This window comes from Dama dama, chromosome 8, assembly GCF_033118175.1.
Source record: "Dama dama isolate Ldn47 chromosome 8, ASM3311817v1, whole genome shotgun sequence".
Lineage (NCBI taxonomy): Eukaryota > Metazoa > Chordata > Mammalia > Artiodactyla > Cervidae > Dama > Dama dama.
This window is the reverse complement of record NC_083688.1, coordinates 45751637-45770124: the sequence shown is the minus strand read 5'-3', so window position 1 is coordinate 45770124 and position 18488 is coordinate 45751637. Positions and strand designations below refer to the sequence as shown.

The window sequence follows — 18488 nt, the reverse complement described above, 5'->3', positions numbered from 1 at the left end:
CTCTCTTGCTTTTTTGATGATCCAGTGGATATTGGCAATTTCATCTCTGGTTCCTCTGCCTTTTCTAAAACCAGCTTGAACATTTGGAAGTTCTCGGCTCATGTATTGCTGAAGCCTGGCTTGGAGAATTTTGAGCTTTACTAGCATGTGAGATGAGTGCAATTGTGCGGTAGTTTGAGCATTCTTTGGCATTGCCTTTCTTTGGGATTGGAATGAAAACTGACCTTTTCCAATCCTGTGGCCACTGCTGAGTTTTCCAAATTTGCTGGCATATTGAGTGCAGCACTTTCACAGCATCATCTTTCAGGATTTGAAATAGCTCAGCTGGAATTCCATCACCTCCACTAGCTTTGTTCATAGTGATGCTTTCTAAGGCCCACTTGACTTCGCATTCCAGGATGTCTGGCTCTAGGTGAGTGATCACACCATTGTGATTATCTGGCTTGTGAAGATCTTTTTTTGTACAGTTCTTCTGTGTACTCTTGCCACCTCTTCTTAATATCTTCTACTCCTGTTAGGTCCATACCATTTCTGTCCTTTATTGAACCCATCTTTGCCTGAAATGTTCCCTTGGTAGCTCTAATTTTCTTGAAGAGATCTCTAGTCTTTCCCATCCTATTGTTTTCCTCTATTTCTTTGCATTGATCACTGAGGAAGGCTTTCTTATCTCTCCTGGCTATTTTTTGAACTCTGCACTCAAATGGGAATATCTTTCTTTTTCTCCTTTGCTTTTCACTTCTCTTCTTTTCACAGCTATTTGTAAGGCCTCCTCAGACAACCATTTTGCCTTTTTGCATTTCTTTTCCATGGGGATGGTCTTGATCCCTGTCTCCTGTACAATGTCACGAACCTCCGTCCATAGTTCATCAGGCTCTCTGTCTATCAGATCTAGTCCCTTAAATCTATTTCTCACTTCCACTGAATAGTCATAAGGGATTTGACTTAGGTCATACCTGAACGGTCTAGTGGTTTTTCCTACTTTCTTCAGTTTAAGTCTGAATTTGGCAATAAGGAGTTCATGATCTGAGCCACAGTCAGCTCCAGGTCTTGTTTTTGCTGACTGTATAGAGCTTCTCCATCTTTGGCTGCAAATCAATCTGATTTCGGTGTTGACCCTATTATATTACAGACGGCCAATTTTATTATTTATGATGGAGGCCTATCCTCTGTAGACACTGGAGTTTGTGACCTTTTAAGGTTGTCATTTTCAGTGTAAATTCGTCTTTCTAGGATTCCTTTCAATTTTCCTCGTCTTTCTACTTATTATATTAAGTTGTAAAACAAAAGTTCTGAGAGCCCCAAGGACTGCTTGAGAACTGTCAAGAGTCCAGAGATGAGCCATGGCCTTCTGGGCACTATAAGCATAATAAAATCCTTGTAGAGATCTCTATCTGTTAGAAAGGAGGGGTAAACTCAAACAACTGGCTACAGTAGCTTTGTATATGTAAAACCTCTAGCAAAAAAGGAAAGTGCGGTTCTCAGAAAGAATAAAGAGAAAGTAGGGCTGTCTGTGCCCATGATTGTTAGAAAAGTTGTTGTTTAGTCACTATGTTGTGACCAACTCTTTTGAGATCCCATGGACTGTTGCCTGCCAGGGTCCTCTGTGCCATAGGATTTCCTAGGCAAGAATACTGGAATGGGTTGCCATTTCCCTCTCCAGGGGATCTTCCCAACCCAGGGACTGAACCACATCCCCTGCATTGTTAGGTAGATTCTTGAGTACCGAGCTACCTGGGAAGCCCTGTTAGAAAAGTACATGTGTGCTAAGTCACTTCAAATGTGTCCAACTCTTTTCGACCCCATCGACTGTAGCCTGCCAGGCTCCTCTGTCCATGAGATTTTCCAGGCAAGAATACTGAAATGGGTTCCCATTTCCTAGACCCAGGGATCCCAGGGATCAACTCAAGACTCTTATGTCTACTGCAATGGCAGACAGGTTCTTTACCACTAGTGCCACCTGGTTAGAAAAGCAGTCATTTACAAAATAGGAAAAAAGAAGAGGGGATGAAGAAAGAAAACAGGTATTACAGTAATATTAGTGGGAGCTATGAGAAGGAATTACAATGTTAATGACTTACCATAAATGACACAGTTCATACAGACATATGAATTGAGTTACTACTTTCTCCAGAAGTGGCTCCTGTAGGTTGTGTAAATGTTTGACTGTGGGTGGAGAACCTTGGGCTTACTTCAGTCTGTCTCTTTACTCTGCCCTTTAAATCTTTATTTGTATTTCTCATAGACTTTAATTACCTTAGTTTACTGAAACAACTGTATATTTAATGGTTACTACAATTAATATTCTTTCTAAAACATAAGAACTCCCCATCCCTATCAATAGTGACAGATAATTAAAAGGTCAATCTAAAAATAAGCGCAGAAAAGTCAAAATCTACATTTGGAGTACATGAACTTGTTTGGGCTTTTGGATTACATTTCAGTAACCTTCTACATAATAAGAGACAGTAAAGTGATTCACAGAATAGGATGAATGCTGATGGCCAAAATATGGTTACATATTCATTATTATATAATTAGCCTCTGCTTCTTTTTAACAAGTTATTTTTAGAAAGCAGTAGGTAGATTTATTTAGTAATAATAAATAATTTTAATTGGTCACACTATGATGATGTCTTGTGGAACTCAATAATTTAGAGTAGGCTAGCATATTACACCACTATGAAGTCACTTATATATATAAGTATATACAAGAAAATTACATTTTATCATTTGCTCATTTGTGCTATTTCAAGGCTATTAATACTTGATATATGGAGTAAAGAAAACAGTACATGCGCTCAAGCACACACATATACAGACTCAGGACAGTTAATATATGAAGTGACTAGTTCAATCCCTGGCCTATAGTATGCCTCAAGTGTTGACCGTAATATTTTAAATTCTCACTAATATTCTCTCCCACAAGATTCTTTAGAGTTCCTTGCCTCACAAGCACTTGAGTTTAGAATACTGGACTCTCCCTTCCCTTCTCTGTCTTTAGCATACATGTGGCCAAATCTTATTCATACATAGAGCTTTCCTGGCTCTGGAGTAAAGAATCCGCCTGTCAATGCAAGAGACACTGGTTCGATCCCTGATTCAGGAAGATCACCTGGAGAAGAAAATGGCAAACTACCCCAGGATTCTTCTCTGGAAAATCCCATGGGCAGAGGAGGCTGGTGGGTTACAGTCCATGGTGTCCCAAAGAGTTGGACACAACTTAGTGACTGAACAACAACAGCAATGTATTTATACACAACTGGCCACAGATTGTTGCTGGACATCTACCACATTCCTATTGTTCAAGCTGGTTTTTGAAAATCCTAAATAGCAAATCTCGTTGGCGGCAAACACGAACGACAGCAAATGTGTAACAACTAACGCCTTTCCTGTGTCCTGCTCCCTGGTGCCAATCAGAGAGGCATTAGACTTTTTATATAAATTCCCAAGAACCTAGAAATCTTTGTGTACCTACAAAGAAACTCGAGGGTGTGAGAAAAGGGAGAATCTGTTCTTCATTCAGAGCACGTAGAAGGGGATGACAGAAGATGAGCTGATTGGAAGGCATCACCAACTCAATCAACATGAGTTTGAGCAAACTCCAGTCGATGGTGAAGGATGAGAAAACCTGGAGTGCTGCAGTCCATGGGGTCGCAAAGAGAGGACACGACTGAGCGACTGAACAACAAGACTTCCCACAGATCTCTCTAAGAGGACAGAATTGCTCTAATATCTTAGGGCTTATGTCTCTTTTAAGGCTTAAAGGACTAGAAAAACCTCACCTGAAAGTTGAGCCTAGCGAAAGGGGAGCATGGTTTACTCCAAACTCTCTACCCCATTACTGGAAGCGACCTTCGGGCAGCCCCTGCTGCAGCGCTGGTATCACAACTGTTACCCTTTTTGCCGGGGGTTCTGGGCTTATTCCCTCTCCTCTGCTCCTCTCAAGCCTTTTCCCAGACTTCCGTTCAAACTTCCCGGCCAGGGCAGAACCCACCAATCACAAACCTCCTTCTTCGGACCACGCCCCCCTCATGGCCCGCTCCGGGAACCCGAGTCGTATTTCGCGCACACCCCTCCTTCCCTTACGCACGCTGCGCGCGGACGTCGGCCTCTGACGCCGTCGTTGCCCCCGGGGCCGGCTCCCGCCCAGGCCGCTCCCGCGGACCGTTGGCGCCAGGCTGAAGTTCCTCCCTCAGGCCCACCCCCGGACCCTCCGAACCGCTACGGCGGCGGCGACCCATGTGGGGGTTCAGGCTCCTGCGGTCGCCGCCGCTGCTTCTTCTGCTGCCGCAGCTCGGAATCGGAATCGCCGCGTCCAGCTCTCACGCCGGAACCATGAACCTGGGCAGCAACAGCAGCAGCGGCGCGCCCTGCTCCCCCTCGGCCGAGCCGCGCCGGCAGCAGTGCGTGCAGCTGTCCACGGTGCCGGGAGCCGACCCTCAGCGCTGCAACGAGCTGCTCCTGCTGGCGGCGGCGGCGGCGACGGCCGGGGAGGGACCAGGACGGCGGGACCTCTCTGGGGACCCGGCGAAGGGGGAGGTGCAACCGCCGCCCCAGCATCACGTTGTCTATTTCCCCGGGGATGTGCAGGTAACCCGCGGCCTGCCTGGGCACCTGTTCCTTCCTCTTGTGCATATGCGAATTCTCTAGATTCTTCCCTCGTAGCTGGCGGCCGGTTCCTTGCCTCGCCTGAACACACCCACACATGCGCTTCCCTGTCTCCACGCAATCCAAAACCGCCCCTTCCACGCCCTGACCCCCTCATAGAGCCCTAGAGGATAGGTGTCCTTGGAGGGCCGCGACCTCGGAAGAGCCAGCTGTCAGTCCCGGTTTCGAGGGAGTGGTGTTCAAGACATAGATAAGAGACAGTGTATATTTATTCTATAACTTGGTTTCTCAGAGGGGTGTTGGGGGTAGCAGGAGACGGAGAAATGCCTTTCAAACTAGTATGTAGGGTTCAAAAAACGCTGGCAGTTATTAAAAAGCAAGCAGAAAAACTCGTACTATGTACTTTATTAGTAACACTAAGAAAGGGAGAGTGGGTGGCAGAAAAGGGACAGTAATTGCTAAGCCTGTCAGTACTTTGATGCTCACCTAAATTCTGTGCTTTTGTTTTTGTGTGTGATTCTGTTTTTATTATTAATTTTGCGGCTTCAGGTTAATATCCACGGATATGTTGTGTCTTAATCTAGATCTTTATCTAGAACTGGTTTGTTTTGATTGGGTAGCCATTATATGTGACTATTTATATGCTCTTCAAGATTTCTAACCTGAACAACTAAGTATGAAGGGCTTCCATTAGTTGAGAGACAAGATGATGAAGACTCCAGGAATAGCAAGTTTAGTGGCAAAGATCCAGAGATTTTAGGTTTGCAGTATCTATTAAATGTTGAAAAGGAAATGCATATGTGTAACTAGCAAGTCTAAAGTTGCAGGAATAGGTCTAGGCTAGAACCCAAATGTTGAAGGTTGTCAGAATATAGGTAGTATGTAAAGCCAAGAGACCAAGAGAGAGATCACAAAGGGGGTAAGGTAGTCAGGAAAAGTCTAAGAATTGAGTGCTGCAGAACTCCCCAGAAATTAAGTTTATCGGAAAGATAAAGGAGTGTAACTCATTGGGTATTCACATATTTAATCCTCATTGATATTATACATCATTATTCCCATTTTGTAGTTGAGCTGGCTGCAACACAGATTTAACAACTGGCCAGATACTTCATAGCTAAAATGTGCAGAATCAGGGATTAAATCTCGGCGATCTGGCCTCAGAGCTTTTGATGCATTATTCTCTATTTCTGCTCTAAGAGACCAGCATTTTTGGAGGACTTCATACTCTGCATAAATCAACAGTATATCACTGTCCAAAAAGCTAATGGAACCTCTGCTATGTAAAGAAATGGATGAGGTCAAAATGAAAGGAGGTATTAGTCTAACTATATTTAGCACTTTATAGACTTCATCTGAAGATATGTGCTATATTCTGATTGGCACTCTTTAAAAACATTTAGTGGGCAATGCAGTGAAGGTTAGTTACCATTATTATCATCATCCTCATTATTATTATTGTAGACACATGCAGCAGCTGGCCCACAAAACTCTGGAAGTCACTGTCAGCAGTGGCATGCTGATTTCCCAAACTGAGCAAAAGGGAGGGCATCAATGAGTAAATTAAGTTCCTTCTCTTAAACTGAAATACTCGTGTTTTTTCTTTTCATAGTTTTGATTAGCAGCCAACTCGACCAGTCAATTATTTGGAGGGCAAGAGAAAAAACTATATATACCTTCATCATCATCTGACTCCAGGAATAAAGTTTGTTAGCATGTTGTTTTAAAGCACTGATTTCAAAAATAATAAACTAATTGTTTCACGGTTTAAGAAACACATGCAGCCTTATTTTAGCTTTACCTGTGTATACTAGCACTACCCAAGAGAACTTTCTGTGATGGTGGGAATGTTCCATGGAAATGCTCTGTATTTGCAACCTGACAGCATACAAAAACCTTAGGGGCTACTGAGGACTTGAAATGCAGCTAGTGCAATTCAAAAATTAGACTTTTTAATTCTAATTTTAATTAAATAGCCACATATAGTTAGTTATCCTTTTGTCCACTCAATACATGAGCATATAACGTCTTTACCTTCTAAATGTATCTAGAAGTGACAAGAATAATTATTTAGAAATCTTAAGTCAAATCATACCACACCTCTGCTGAAAACTCCACAGCTTCCCATGGCACTAGGGGTAAAAGCCAGAGTCCTCTTGATGGCCTGCAAGGTACTTCACTGTATTTACCTTTCCCACCCTGTAGCTTCTTTTTTTTTAGGCGCCTCACTTAGGCATGCAGGATCTAAGTTCCTTGATCAGAGCTCCAACCTGTGGGACCCCTGCAGTGGAAACGCTGAGTCCTAACCACTGAACTGCCAGGGGATTCCCATCCTGTGGCTTTTTTGACTGTCTCCCCAGAAGGCTCAGCCACACTGACCTTATTGCTCATGTTAGGCACACTTGACCCCAAATGCCTTGCCCATACTGCCTGGAGCACTCTTTCTGCATATGTCTGTAAGGGTTCATTACTTCCCCTTTCAGTTGCTCAAAAGCTGCCTTCACAGTGAGGCCTTTTCTGACCATCCTATTTAATAATCATACATGTGCACAGCATCTCTGTCAACTTGCTCTTTTGTTTTATCCATTTCATTTATTAGTTATTCATCTTGTTTTTCGTTTGTCTTCCACTAGTATGATGAAAGCTTCATGTATGTTTTCTTCACTGTTACATCTGTGATGCTTAGAAAGTGTCATGAAGTAGGTGTTTAGTAGATAGCTTCCTGAATGAATAAATGTATATAAATTCCTTTGAGCAATGCCTTAAGTGCTACTTGGTTATTATTATCTGAAGTGCTTTTAGGCTCAGATTTCCTTATCTGTGCACTTGATTCTTTTAAGTCTAATGTTTATCCTTATGAAATTTACCCTGTTCATACAGCTCATCTTTTTAGTGTAAGGATCCTTTCAGAACTCTTATTTCCATTTATATCATATATAGATTAAGCATTCTTTCTATGTCTTTATTTTTAATTTGGATAAATATTGAACAGAATAGGGCCAAACAGAACTTTGTAGGATACCTTTAAAAGTTTTGCCTTATCTTAACACAAGATTCATTATTTGGTGTTAATTGGATCTGGTTGATAGTGTAATTTTAAATCCTAATTACTGTTACCTTTTTGATGTTCTTCTTGCAGTCATCTTTTATTGTATGTCCTTTTTTATGCCATACTTGTCCTTTTATCATTTGAATTACAGGAAAGTTGAGGCCATAGTAATTAACCTTACTTTAGGTACCTCTTGATGTGTTTCTTATCAGTAATGATTTTGGAGGGGGATCAGAATTTTTTTTAAGTAGGTATTTTCCAATTTTCTTGGGTTTCTTGCTCTTTAAACCCTCAGAATATAGAATTGTACCTACCTCTTTTTTTAAGTTTACAATTTGATGAATTTTGACAAGTACAATTATGTAACCATCAAAACAAACATCTAACCCAGCATCCTCGTTACCCCTAAGGAGACCACTGTGCGCTGCTTCAGTCGGTTTTCTCAGCCACGGGCAATGACTAATCTGCTTTCTTCGACTATAGTTTTGCCTCTCTAGATTTTCATTAGTTAGGAATCATGTCTTATGTAGTCTTGTCTTTCTGGCTTCTTTCACTTAGTCTAATGCTTTTGAAATTCATGCTTCTGTTGTATCTATCAGGAGATTAGTTCTTTTTAATGCCAAGTAGTTTTCTGTGTATGGGCATATGATATGGTAACCCATTCGGTAGGTCACGAACATTTGGGTCATTTCCAATTTTAGCTTTTAAAAACTTTTGCTTTCCTAAAGAGTAGGATATATAGAAGAGCATGTCCTAAGTGTGTGTCCTGGTGGGCAGGAAGACTCACTTCTCCTGTGCGACTCTCCTTTACTTCTTACACTGTCACCACACTCAGAACATTTCTAACAGACCCCCCACACCAAACAATTCTCTACAACACCAGCTAGGTATCCTAGAATTCAGTTCAATTCCGGAGTTATCCAGTCTCTACTATCTACCTGCAATTAATGTCAGATTCCACATCTTAAGGCCTCAGTCCCACAGGTCTGTTCCCCTCCCCACTTGATATGCCAGTCACAAGTCCCAGGTTGTCACCTGAACTCATGACTGACCAGCTATAGATTGGGGTTTAAACAGTCCCCTCCTTGGGTTCAGTTAGTTGCTAGAATGGCTCATAGAGCTGTGTACACACTGTTTACCCATTTACTCTGGAAGGATATGATAAAGGATACAGGTGAACATTCAGGTGGAGGAGCTGCATTAGGGAAAGGTGTGTGAGAAGAGGTGCAGAGCTTCCATGCTGTCTCTTGAGGGCACCGCTCTCCTAGCACCTTCATGTGCCACCAGCCTGGAAGCTTCCCGAACCTGTACTTTGGAGATTTTTATGGAGGCTTCACTGTATATGTATGACCAGTCATTAACTTTATTTCCAGCCCCTCTGGAGAATGGGAAGTAGAGTTGAAAGTTTCAAACTTCTAATCATGACTTGGTCTTTCTAGTGACCATCCTCTGTCACCCATGAAATTTCAACGGTTTTAGGATCTCTGTGCCAGGAACCATGGGTAGACACACATACACATGCATCCTGCTATTTCTCATCTGATTGATGAGAAACCCTGGGGTTTCATGTGCTTGTCAAGCAGCCTTCTCAGGCTGGTTCCTGTAAATGGTCCTTCTAGCTTGCTTAAACACAGGATGTCCACATTATGCTCAGCGAAGATAACCCCTAGACCCATTTTTTTATGCAAGTACAGCTTGTAGCTTATATAGCTTTCCTCACCCTGGTATAAGAGTAGTCCACCTAGATTAAGTCTTTATCATGGATATACATGTCAAGTTTTCCTGAAAATCCTTGGTACCAGTACTTCAGTAGCCGTATGGGGTGGGCCTTTACATCTTTGCAGGTCAGCCAGCATCATTCTTTGGAGTAAGCACCCGGTAGTCTCTCCAGGAGATTCTCTTGCCACCTGCCTCACTGGGGATGAAGAAAATCCAGCTGCCTACCTTTTAACCCTTTAAAGGAGAGTTAAGTGCATTCCATTCCCAACTGGGATGAAAGCTCTCTCTCAGAAGAATCTTCCTGCATTCTTCCACCTCTTCTGTAGATTGGCCTTGGGTAGTAGCCTGTGTTGCAGAACTGGTTTTGACAACCTGTTAGCAAGTCCTTAGGTGCTGTCTGGTCTCTCTTTTTAGAAATGCTTGTCCATTGTTCTTGGATCTGGGCTTCTTAGATACAAGAGTAACAATTTTACTTTTACATTTTAGTACACACAGTTACTAGGTATGAGCATTTTCCTCCTCTGATCATGTAATGTGGTGCTAATCAAAGAAAATACAAAGTTTTTAGGTTTACCGTCTCCCTGATGCTGGGAGGGATTGGGGGCAGGAGGAGAGGATGAGATGGCTGGATGGCATCACCGACTTGATGGACATGAGTTTGAGTGGACTCTGGAGTTGGTGATGGACAGGGAGGCCTGGCGTGCTGCGATTCATGGGGTTGCGAAGAGTCGGACACGACTGAGCGACTGAACTGAACTGATGTGGTAGAGACTAAACAAAGTCATAGAATCTTGTTCATTTTAGCTAATTTACTAAATAACTGTATGTAATAAAAACAGCTGTGTGGTTGGTAGGACTTCATTTTCCTTAGATGTAAAAAAGAGTTTAGGTATTTGTGCTTTCTTTTGTATTTGACATTTGTATCTATTTAGGAATACATAGAATAATTCAGTTTTGGCTCTGTTCTTCCCAACTAATATTTGGGTATCTTTATGAAGACTTGACTAATATTCCTCCTATGTCAGACATAGTAGGAATTCCACTTCATAATTTTGGAATTTCTAACTAATACTGCAAAACTGAACTCAGGTATTTATGGAGCTTTCCCTAATTTACCAGAACATGGTTAGTCTCCCTTCCTCTATGTCCTCTCACAGATATCCCTGCTCTACAGCAATAGTCATATTACCTTGTCATTGTTTATCTGTCTCTCCCACTGGACTTTGTCCTTGAGGGACTATGCTTTACTCATCTCTGCATTCCCAGAACTGTGCTTCATGCCCACCAAATGTCTGTTGATGAATATATGAAGAAATGGAAATCAAAGTTTAATAGGCAAAGTTTTTAGTTTGTGTTGGAAACATGTTGCTTCCCTTTCTGATGATGCCGATGTGTGTGCATGCATGCCCACCTACACTCCTCCCCTAGGGATATTTCCTTTCATCTCCATCCCTCTTTTCTTTACATTGGTGCCTGAATTGCAAATTCTTTAATTCTTGGGAAGATAGGGTTCTGTATAGAAAAAGAGTGTAGATTTTTTATAGGTAGGGACAAGAGAAAGGGCCCAAATTTGCTTTCTCACTGAAATAAAATAAGAAGTATTTATCCAAAAAATAGGATTTAGATGAGCCCTTTCAGACTAAGCTCCTATGATAATTTTATATCTCACAAATCTGGATGTGCAGAAGGCAGTAGCAGAATCCATAAAAAATGAAATGATAGCCTTCTGGGAATAGATATTTTTTTAGTATATATGACAAGCTTAATATTAATGAGATGCAAACTGTTAAGAAGGACTTGAGCATCCTGTTGGGAAAGTTATTAAAGAATATGAACAGAGAATTAACAAAAAAAAATGAAAATTGCCAGCGAGCATAGAAAAATATTCAACCTAATTAGGAATGAAAATATGCAAATTAAATCAAAAGTAAGACATCATTTTATCTTAGTAGCAGAGTTTTTTTAAAAAAATAAATGCTAATAGCCAGTGTAGGTAAGGATATGAGAAAATAAGCTCTTGTGTACTAATAGGGGAGTATAAATTCGTATTAATCTTTTTGACAAGAAGTCTAAAAATTATACAAATCTATACTTATTGATGAGAAATTGTGCCTATAACATTTTAAAGTGAAAACTATGTGTATAATCTTGTTGAGGGAAGAAATAAACCCATATGCATTCTTATATATGTATATGTATACTAAAGAACACTGGAATTCTAGACACCAACATTTTAATAGTGATTGTTTCTAATGATGGTTTTATGGATTGGTGGTATTTCTGTCTTCCTTATACTTTGATATATAGACTAAATTTTTGTGGTATTACTTTTATTAGTCTTAATTTATTAATAGAAAAATGTGCATATTGCTAAAAATTCAGTTTATTCAAGATTATACATTGAAAAGTAAGTCTCCTTTTCATCCCTTTGAATGGCTGAAGGCAGTTTCTGATTTTCCATTCCTGTGGTTAACCATTGTTGGGGAATTCCCTGGTGGTCCAGTGATTAGGACTATATGCTTTCACAGCCAGGGGCCTTTGTTCTATATCTGGTCATGGAACTAAGTTCCCACAAGACTTCCCAGGATGGGCTAGTGGTAAAGAACCTACCTGCCAATGCAGGAGATATAAGAGACATGGATTTGATCCCTCGGGTTGGAAAGACCCCCTGGAGAAGGAAATGGCAGTCCACTCCAGTAATTCCTGCCTGGAGAATCCCGTGGACAGAGGAGCCTGGCAGACTACAGTCCGTGGGGTCACACAGAGCCGTACATGACTGAAGTGACCTAGCACACAGGCAGGGCTGCCCATTACTGATTTATATGTCCTTCCAGAGACAGTCTATGCTGATGCAAACTTTTCTTCTTTAAACACAAATGATAGCTTATCAATACAGGGGATTTTTAGCCCTTATATTACAACACATATGAGTACTCATAGAGCTGCCTCATTCTTCTGGAGCAGGAATAAATGTCCTTATACAGATTTATTTATGCGTATGTGCAAGTATAGCCCTGAGAGAAATTCCTAGAAGTAGAATAACTAGGTCAAAAGAAAAGTGCATTTAAAAATGTTTGGTGTATGATTGATTGTTAGAAATAAGGAAAAGTTACAGTTCTGTTTCTCTTTTTAACACCCTATATCCAGTCCATTAGCAAATACTGTTGCTGACTTGAAAAAATGCACAACATGAGTTGCGAGTTAAGTTTTATTAGGGTAAAAATGAGGACTACAGTCCAGGAAACAGCATTTCAGATAGCTCTGAGACACTGCTCCAAAGAGGTAGAGGGAAGGTCAGTCACATATTTTCTGCAGAAGGTTTCTGCTAGTCACTAGGCTCAGTCATCACCATGAAGGATTTAGTGCTTTTGTAGATATGAGGAGATGCAAGAATTGGGCTCATAAAATCAGCTCCTAAAAATAACTAACTATCTGAAGACCCATTCTGCCAGTTTTTCCCAAAGCACAGTGTCTCATTTCCGCTCTCCACCCTGAACTCGTTCCAGGGGGTGTTAAAAGTCAGCAGCTGCAGTGGCACCTGAGTTAATCCTTATAGAGGTAGATGGCAAGGGCCAATTTGTAGTTGACACTGTTGATTCTGCCTTCAATATATATTCAGAATCTGACTGATTCTTACCACCTTTTACTTCTACTGCCACTCTGGTTCAAGCCACATTCTCTAATTGGGGTTATACTTCACTAGCCACCCACTGCTCTCCCTGCTTCAAACTGTTGCCCCTTTGCACACAGGAGTCAGAGTATTCCTTGCAAGGCAGATTATAGCAGCTATTTACCTCACACCCTATCAGAGCAAAGACTTCAGGGTATCTTACAAGGCATGATTAGCACCTCCCCTCTTCCCCAACTCAGATGGTAAAAGCGTCTGCCTACAATGCAGGAGACCGGGGTTTGATCCCTGGGTCGGGAAGATCCCCTGGAGAAGGAAATGGCAACCCACTCCCGTCCTTCTGCCTGGAAAATCCCGTGAACCGATGAGCCTGGTAGGCTACAGTCCATGGGGTCACAGAGAGTTGGACACGACTGAGTGACTTCACTTCTTCTTCCCCAGCAGGGGCTCTCCTGATAGTTTAGTTGGTAAAGAATCCACCTGCAATGCAGGAGACCACAGTTCGATTCCTGGGTCAGGAAGATCCGCTGGAGAAGGGATAGGCTACCCACCCCAGTATTTTGGGGCTTCCCTGTGGCTTATCTGGTAAAGAATCCACCTGCAATGCAGGAGACCTGGGTTCCATCCCTCGGTTGGGAAGAATCCCTGGAGGAGGGAAAGGCTGTCCACTCCAGTATTCTGGCCTGGAGAATCCCATGGTCTGTATAGTCCATTGGGTCACAAAGAGTCAGACATGACTGAGCGACTTTCTCTTCTTCCCCAACAATCTCTGTGACCCGCGTGATCACTTTTGCGCCTTCTTCACTTCACTGGCGGCACACTGGTCTCACTGATGTATCTTGGTTATGTCAACCATGGTTCTATTTCAGGTCATTAGGTCCTTTTGCAGTTCCTTATGCCTGAAATAATCATGACTCACTCCCTCAGCTCCTTCAGGTCCTTCTCAACTGTTGCCTTAGTGGAGACTACCCTGTGTTTTAAATAATAATCTTTCACCCTCTCCAAAACTTTGCAGTCCTTTTCCTCTACTTTGTTACATTCCATTGCACTTACCACCATAAAATATCTTGTGCTGTCTTGCTAGTAGCTGTTGTCCATTTGAAATTTAGTCTAATCAAAGAAATATATGTTAAATTGCATTTAACTTTAAATTTAAATCTAAAAACTATTACTGAGTTCAGTTCCTAGAAAACTTTTTTAAGTGTATTTGAGCAACTTGGGTATGTGAATCTACTTTTGCAACTGTAAATCTTATGAAATCTAAATTCAGATCAAGTATTTCCGATGAAAATTTAGCACCCAAATTGAGATGTGTTATAAGTGTAAAATATACACTAGATTTCAGAAACTTAGAAAGAAAAAGAAATGTAGTAATTTCAGTACTTTTTATGTTGGTTACATGTGGAAATAACATGTTATGTTACATGTGGATGTATGGGGCTCAATAAAATATGTTATTTAAAAATAATTTGGGATTTTCCTAGCAGTCCAGAGGTTAAGACTCCACGCTTCCACTGCAGGGAGTATGGATTTGATCCCTGGTTGGGAACTAAGATCCCGCATGCTGGAGGGCACAGCCTGCCCCCAAAAGAAAAAAATTCATCTGTTAACTTTTTACTTTTTAATGTAGCTACTAGGAGATTTTACCTGTGGCTCACTGTATTTCTGGTGGAGGGTGCTGCGCTGTTGATTTACGGAGTTGTTTATTAAGTATCTCTGGACTAGAATGTGTACTTTTTGTGGGTAGGGGTTTTATCTCTTCTGATCCATGACTGTCCAGGAGGTATCCAGTACATTTTATAGAATAAATGAATTTGAATGAATTTCCCATTTTTAAGGATATTATGAATAAAAGTTAAAAGGAAAACCAAATTTACATGCATGTCCTAGAATGTAAATAAAAAATTATCAAGAGTACTTATAAATAAATAGGAGGCAAATTTAAAAAGGCAAAAGATATGAACAGGCACAAGTAGAAATCCAGATAACTAATAAATATATGAACAAAATTTCAACTTCATTTAAATTTTTAATAAATTCAAATTAGAATAAGGTATCCTGTGCCAGTGAAATTTAACAAAGATAAAAGAAAAACTATACATACTTCTCTGGAAGACAGTATTGTAGTTTATATAATCAATCTTAAACTATGAATATTCTTGAACCTAGTTTTTCCACATCTAGGAATTTATTTTTAAGGATGTAATCACAGATGTATACAAAGATTTTTCTGTAATGTTCATTGCAGCTCTGTAATACTAAAATCTTACAACCAGAAAGTAATAAATAGATTTATAGTTTTCATTTCGAGTACATTAACCATAGGTCATTATAACATACCAACTTCCTCCACAATAAAAGTGGGAAACTAATTTTGTGGAAATAATTTTATATAAATGTGTATTTAGTGTTTGTTTTGTCTTTTTTACCTTTCAGAATTACCATGAAATTATGACTCGTCATCCTGAGAATTATCAGTGGGAAAACTGGAGTCTAGAAAATGTTGCCACCATCTTAGCCCACCGGTTCCCCAATAGTTACATTTGGGTGATAAAGTGTTCCCGAATGCATTTGCACAAATTCAGCTGCTATGACAATTTTGTGAAAAGCAATATGTTTGGTGCTCCAGAACACAGTACTGACTTTGGAGCTTTTAAGCACCTTTATACATTATTAGTTAATGCTTTTAACTTAAGTCAGAAGAGTTTGCTATCAAAGAAGAATGTGAAAGATTTGAATAAGGACTCCAAAGCGTCTAATTGTCGGTCCACTTCTTCTCATACTACTAATGGTTGCCAGGGAGAAAAAGACAGGACCTGTGAAAAATTTGATGAGTCTGCTATGAGTTTTTATCCACCATCATTAAATGGCGCTTCTTTTACTTTGATTGGATTCAGTAAAGGTTGTGTTGTTTTGAATCAGTTGCTTTTTGAATTGAAAGAAGCCAAGAAAGACAAGAACATCGATGCTTTTATCAAAAACATAAAAACAATGTACTGGTTGGATGGTGGTCATTCTGGAGGAAGCAACACTTGGATTACTTATCCAGAAGTCTTGAAAGAATTTGCACAAACAGGGATAATTGTTCACACCCATGTAACACCTTACCAAGTACATGATCCAATGAGATCTTGGATTGGAAAGGAGCACAAGAAATTTGTTCAGATACTTGGAGATTTTGGTATGCAGGTGACTAGCCAAATTCATTTTGCAAACGATGCTCCTTCCATAGAGAATCACTTCAGGGTTCATGAAGTATTTTAGACTATAATATTATTAATGTAGAAGAGCAGAGCACTTTCAGAAAGTGTTATGAATTCAGATAATGAGGATGTAAATTCATAGATGCAGTGTCAGTTTTTTTTCCTGGGCATGGGGGGAAGGAAGCACACATTCCTAAAATATGGGTGTAATGTGCAATACTGTTCCTTGTTTGTGAATGTGAATAGTTTTTAATTGGGACTGGGTTAGAATTAGTTCATTTGAAATTTAAAAGGTGGTTTGTGATAATCCTACAAGGAGATATAAGACCCTTAAAAATGAAAAGTTACAATACAGTCCTTATAAAAGGCAGTTAAGATTGTTATTGTTAGAAATAGTTTATTTTCTGAGTAATGTTTGAAACTAATTTTGGTGATACTTTAACAGTAAATATCTATTTCGGACTCAAAACTTTTGAGTGGGAATACTCTCTCTTCAAACAAAGTGAAGGCACACTGATGTTTTCCATCATTTTGCAATAACTATACCCTGCTTCTTATGTTTATAAACTCATGAAGTTATTCTTCAATGTGCCAGCAAGTGTTTTTTCTTAACAGTCAAAATGTATTTGTTTCCACATATCCAAGAATGTGCAGTAGTACAGAGTTGGTTTTTAAAATATTACACTTAAGCACTGTGGCTTAAATTTTAATTGACAACTTTTGGATAAGACATTTTGGAGTTTCTTAAATTTTGGCAAGAAAACAGTTCTTTTGAAAGTTGTTTCAGATCGAACATAATTGTGGATATTGGGTAAAAATACAGTACAGATTTAAAGTCATTTCATGCTATCAGTCTTTTGAAAGAGATCAACTTAGGTAAAATATAATCCTCTACTTGGTACAGCTCTATTAAAAAGGAGACAGATTCTATAGATCGAAGTCACTGTTTCTCCTGAAGCATGATTTTGTCTGCCAAAAGAAAGCAGTTCTCCTTGGCCAAAATGCAAAATTATATTGCTATAAGAAAAGTTAAAAGGGAAAGTTTGAAGATACAAATGATTTAATTTTGGCTCAAAAACTGAATTTGCTTAACACTGCTACATAAATTGGGTGAGGTTTCCTTCTGCCCATTTTTCTTGACCTAGATAAATACATTTTGACAGACCAAGATCTAATAAATGTCAACCAACACCGAAACATAGCTGTGTGTTACAATAAAAGGTTAATGGTCTTTTAAAAATTTTTTATTAATACTTAGCTGCTATGGGTCGTGAAATAATTAAGCAGGGAAGTAACATGCTGCTTTCAGATTGAAAAAACAGACTGAAGCTTAGTATCTTAATAACCCAGAGGGTCTAAATATATAAAACCATATTTAAAATGTTAATTTCTTGGTTTCTTCCCAGAATTATATTTTAATGACTTTTGTAAGTACATTCCAAATATTTAGAGACTTATAAGAAAGGATTTTTACTTAACAGATACTTAAAAGTAATAGCCCCTAATTCTATGAATTGCAGAATAGTATCTTTCAATGGTTTTCTAAAAGGATTAAGTACAATAGTTTTATGTCGCTTTGGTTTCTTTTAAATACCTGCTTTCTTTTGAGACCAAAAATTCCCAGCAAGGAAACAAGTCGGTCTGATTCTAGCATTTTATTTATTACCTTGTCTTAAAACACCATTATTGATTGGCTCATTTCAATGTTTTAATAATCCTTGGTTAAATTTATGTGTATCTAATGTAAATAGCTAAGTTACTAAGTATTTTAATGCAGGAGGAAGGAAAGGCGTTTATTTTTACAGAATTAACTAAAATGGAAAAGTATGACTTTTAGCAGAAGGATTCATTTAAAAATCTGAGGTATTTAAAGATCTGGTCCTTGTAGCTATCCCAACTTAACTATAATTGTTATATGTTGAATGCATATTAAGAATTACTCTCTGGGACACCTGGAATTGCCATTGCATCAAAATGAGACAGTGCTGAAAAGTAGAATTATTTTCTTGAATGAAAATATATTCAAGTTGATCCATATTCAAATATTTTAATACTTAAAAATTTGTTCTTTTTCCAGATTTGTTTAAAATTGTTACAAATGTTAGTGTTTCCTTTTGGACTGTGCTTTTGTGTTTGTGTCATGAGTCAATTGAGAAAAGTAGGCAAATAATGTTAAAGTTATTACCGCCACAGCATGAATGTACAACTGTATTAAATTTAATCCACAGAAGTCTATTTGGATGTGTGCTGTATGTTAACTAGATTTGTTTAAAACTTTATAGAT

At 39.5% G+C, this 18488-nt stretch overlaps 2 protein-coding genes across 10 annotated transcripts in view; one reads left to right on the top strand and one right to left on the bottom strand.

Annotated features, from left to right (window-relative positions):
• FTCDNL1 (formiminotransferase cyclodeaminase N-terminal like) overlaps window positions 1-6191 on the bottom strand; it is a 127256-nt gene extending 121065 nt beyond the window's left edge. For 8 of the 9 annotated variants that reach the window (XM_061149067.1, XM_061149066.1, XM_061149060.1 and 5 more), the window contains exon 1: window positions 3783-3969. The gene's annotated coding sequence lies outside the window, so the exon portion shown is untranslated. Of the gene's footprint in view, window positions 1-3782; window positions 3970-4614 lie in introns of those variants that run through there. The other variant, XM_061149056.1, reaches the window with a different exon arrangement.
• C8H2orf69 (chromosome 8 C2orf69 homolog) lies at window positions 4112-18434 on the top strand. The gene is made up of 2 exons (XM_061149054.1): window positions 4112-4590; window positions 15438-18434. Exons 1-2 carry the CDS (start codon window positions 4240-4242, stop codon window positions 16263-16265), a joined length of 1179 nt encoding a protein of 392 aa, XP_061005037.1. The 5' UTR covers window positions 4112-4239; the 3' UTR covers window positions 16266-18434.
• The last annotated feature ends 54 nt before the right edge of the window (window positions 18435-18488 follow it).

Coding starts and splice junctions, on each gene's coding strand:
- C8H2orf69 (XM_061149054.1), top strand. CDS start 4,240: ATGTGGGGGTTCAGGCTCCTGCGGTCGCCGCCGCTGCTTCTTCTGCTG. Junction 4,591..15,437: donor ATTTCCCCGGGGATGTGCAG/GTAACCCGCGGC, acceptor TTTACCTTTCAG/AATTACCATGAAATTATGAC.